Below are 4,368 nucleotides of genomic sequence, written 5' to 3'. Positions count from 1 at the left end.
ACAGTGGGCATACAATATGGTTGTTTAACTCAATCCGATGCGGAAAATATTAAAATAAAAAAGGAAATTAATTAATATTATTATGGTGAAAGTAATTTATTTTTGTAACCTAAGATATAATGATACAATATAATTTTTAATTTTAACAAATTAAAAAAAAAATTATAGACAAATCAACAGCCGTCCGATTAACTTCAGGCACCAATAAAGAACTATATTTACAAATTTACCCTTCACTTTGGAGATATAAGCACTCGTATTGTTGATGGTTTCTTCGCAGAAATTTCACCCCTCAGAAAATACAGTGCCGGGTGCGGCGGTGTTCCAAACCCTAGATATTTTGTATTGAATTTTGTGTCATCATATTTTCTTACGAAAATCGAACAGAGTTTCACCTGGGATGCAGAGAGATGAGAAGATTTTTGCTATCTAACACCCAATTATCCTGTGTAATAACCAAGAAGCCTCTATATAGTGGACGGAACTACCACCGGAAACACATCGAAGACGGGTGATATCACCACCGTCACCACCGTCGAACATATAAGAGAATACTTAAAGGATCATGGGATCTGAGGCGAAATGGGGCGTGCTTCGTGGGAAATACGAACTGGGTCGTTTCTTAGGCCACGGCACTTTTGCGAAAGTTTACCACGCCAGGAATCTGGCGACAGGTAATAGCGTCGCCATGAAAGTGGTGGGAAAGGAAAAGATCATCCATGTTGGAATGATGGAGCAAGTGAAGCGCGAGATATCCGTCATGAAGATGATGAAGCATCCCAGCATTGTGGAACTCTACGAGGTCATGGCTAGCAAGACCAAGATTTACTTCGCTATGGAATTCGTTCGCGGCGGCGAGTTGTTCGAAAAGATCGCCAAGGGCCGCCTGCATGAGGATCCCGCTCGGCACTACTTCCAACAATTGATCTCTGCCATTGATTTTTGCCACAGCAGGGGTGTTTATCACCGTGATTTGAAGCCGGAGAATATACTTCTAGATGGAGATGGGAATCTGAAAGTCACTGATTTCGGGTTCAGTGCATTGTCCGACCATCTTCATCCAGATGGGTTGCTGCATACGACGTGCGGCACGCCGGCCTACCTTGCACCGGAAGTTATCGGGAAAAAAGGATACGACGGAGCAAAGGCCGATATTTGGTCGTGTGGGGTGATTCTTTATGTACTTTTGGCTGGTTACTTACCCTTCCATGACGATAACATTGTTGCTATGTATAGAAAAATATACAGGGGAGATTTCAAGTGCCCGCCATGGTTTTCACCCGAATCCCGTAAGTTAATCACCAAGATGCTGGATCCGAATCCCAGTACGAGGATAAGCATAGCCAAGATCATGAATTCATCTTGGTTCAAGAAAAAATCAACAGCGAGAGGATCAACGAGTAAACTAGAGCAGGAATTTGCATTGGGAGATGAAGTGAATGCGAGAAAGGGTAAAAAAACAGAGACTTTGAATGCTTTCCACATAATTTCCCTGTCCGAGGGATTCGATTTGTCCCCTCTGTTTGAAAACACGAAGAAAGTTGATAAAGAAGAACTGCGATTTGCCACTATGACTCCTGCAAGTAGTGTAATCTCCAAGCTTGAAGAAGTGGCGAAAACACAGAATTTCAGTGTAAAGAAGAGTGATTCTTGTGTTAGGTTGCAGGGGCAAGAAAATGGAAGGAAAGGGAAACTCGGAATCGCTGCTGATATTTTTGCCTTTACGCCGTCTTTTCTGGTGGTGGAAGTGAAGAAATGTAGTGGTGATACTCTTGAATATAATCAATTCTGCAACAAAGAACTGAGACCTGCGCTTAAAGACATTGTTTGGACAACAAATGGGAATTCAATGCCTGATTGAAGACAAGAATTGTGCTAGAATCATGAAAAAATAAATAAAATCTCTTATCGACGAAATTCTTGTTTAACATTTCAAGTTTGTTTGGTTGAAATAGAGTTCTAATTCACTAGTCTTGGTTATGATTTAGTTCTTCAAAATCTTCATTGTTTCTTGTATTTTAAAAATTGTTTGGTAAAAATACGTGTGAGACGGTCTCACGGGTCGTATTTTTATGCTAAGAATATCACTTTTTATTGTGAATATCGGTAGGATTGATCCGTTTCACATATAAAGATTCGTGAGATCGTTTCATATTGTTTCTCCTTCTCCTTGTAATGACTCCGGTTTGATTTCTCCCTCCCCAGAATAGAATTTTGAAAAAAAAAATATTGTTAACAGTGTAGATTTTCTGCCAAGTGGCTAGTTTTAGATTTTGACGGGTCTTTCTGGTATTATTATAACTATCACTGAAGATGGTGACCTGGTTTTGGCAATTTCTTGGAATATGCCAATGCAGCATATGAAGTCAAAATTGATACAGATTCAAGGGAAAAGAACGTGGATGGACCCAAATCACGTTGTTGGATGCGGATAAAATAGAGAGATATGTAGCACGAATCATGACCACAAAAATTGAGAAGGCTGGTTTCAAGGTTCCTTTTCCCATCAACGATGCAAGACTCTATTTGTATTAATTTCAAAAACAGATATCGATTTCGATTCATACATTAAAATCGTTTTAGATGTATCAGTATCCACTGTAGTAATTATAAAATATGAAATTGTGTTTTTTTGGAAGAGTCCAAGTTGGTAGAGTAGGTGAACATTTGAACAATGGTCAGAGTCCGATTTTTTTTTACTAATGCTTCTTCGAGCGAGTCTATGCCTGATACAGTTTACTTTGATACTGCATTAGCTCGGGATTTATCTGGTGCACATCGAATAAATACGGATATGAGTTTTGAGTCTTCCAACATCATTTTGAAAAATAAATATATATAGTTCGATTGACGAAGAATTAATGACAGTCAACTTCAAATATATACTATCTTTTAAATAATTATTTCGATTGCTTATAAAAAAATCATCTTAAAATATCTATGTATAATCTCTAGGTTTTACGCACATCAAAACACATGTACACAAAAAATAAATTATACACGTGCAATATTATATTATATGCGTAACTTTGCTAGTAATATATTGAATTTCTAATGCATCGAATATTCACATTATTTTCAAATAAAATCCACCCACTACACAAAAAAGGTTAGTGATGGTTTGGTTTTGAATTATGTCCCGGTCGTCGTTCAAATAAAAAAACCCCACTACACATACATATGGCTAGTAACAATGGTTTTTATGAAAGATCGTCACTAAATTTAGCGAGGAATTAATCATTCATCGCTAATTACGATTGTTTTTGCGAAACATCATTTCTATGTAATTTATTCTATTTTTTAGTACAAAAATAATATTTATAATTTCTATAATTAATGAACAATATATTTTTATATTTTAAATTTTAATCAGTTAGGATGTTTTTATATATAAAATATTCTATTAATGAATTTGAATATATACCAAATCTTAATAAATTAAATTAATTTTTTTCCAAAAAATAACATTAAACTAATATATATTAAACACAAGCTATATATATATATATATATATCAAATCCGACTTATATATAAACAAAAGTGTCCAATAAACATGCCATTAAAAAAAGTGTGCAATAAACATCCTCAACAGAATATTATAAAATCTTACGGTGTCTCACTCTCGTCATGGTCGTAATCGTCGTGGTTGCCACCATCACCATCCTAATGTCCCTTGTTATCGTCATCGTCATCGTTGTAGCTCAAGTTGTCTGATGACCCGATATACTGCTGTGAGTACACGTATCTATGAAAGAATCTACACTCGTGTAGTGGTCTGATGACAAAGCGGTCGCGGTATGATCCTGCTACCATGAATAAATATAATAATATTTGAATTATAATTAAAATTGGCATTAAATTAAAAATTACTATGATAAATATTTATGTATAAATATAAACAATAATCAAATTTAATATATGTATTATCTAAATTTAATTAAACTATATATAAATTTTTAATTTTTTTTAAATTTTTAACAATAATAAATTGACAACCGTATTGTTTATTTTTTATTTAATTTTGATGATTATTTAAAATAATTATGAAGTAATAATATTATTTATTTAAATGAGAACGTGACAATAATACATAATAATAATAAATATATATTAATTTCACTAATAATTATAGATAATAGTTAAATTAAATATTGTAAAAATAGTAATATTAATAATAAATATAATAATATTTTAAATGATAATTAAATATATACTCATGTTCATGAATAAAAACATAGTCATTCATGTCTCCTATATTGTTGATTTGATAGCGATTCGATTGATTCCGATACATGCTCAGTGGATGAGTATTTGACTAGATATTTCCACGACATATATGCATTGCATATCATATATCATTGTGTAGA

General features: G+C 33.8%; 1 protein-coding gene across 1 annotated transcript; it reads left to right on the top strand.

The window, feature by feature from the left end:
- Positions 1–270: 270 nt before the first annotated feature.
- On the top strand, positions 271–2,633 carry LOC142549446 (CBL-interacting serine/threonine-protein kinase 6-like). Its single transcript, XM_075658398.1, has one exon. It carries the CDS (start codon positions 566–568, stop codon positions 1,859–1,861), a length of 1,296 nt encoding a protein of 431 aa, XP_075514513.1. The 5' UTR covers positions 271–565; the 3' UTR covers positions 1,862–2,633.
- The last annotated feature ends 1,735 nt before the right edge of the window (positions 2,634–4,368 follow it).

Source organism: Primulina tabacum, chromosome 6, assembly GCF_025594145.1.
Source record: "Primulina tabacum isolate GXHZ01 chromosome 6, ASM2559414v2, whole genome shotgun sequence".
NCBI lineage: Eukaryota > Viridiplantae > Streptophyta > Magnoliopsida > Lamiales > Gesneriaceae > Primulina > Primulina tabacum.
This window is presented reverse-complemented; position numbering and strand designations above follow the sequence as displayed.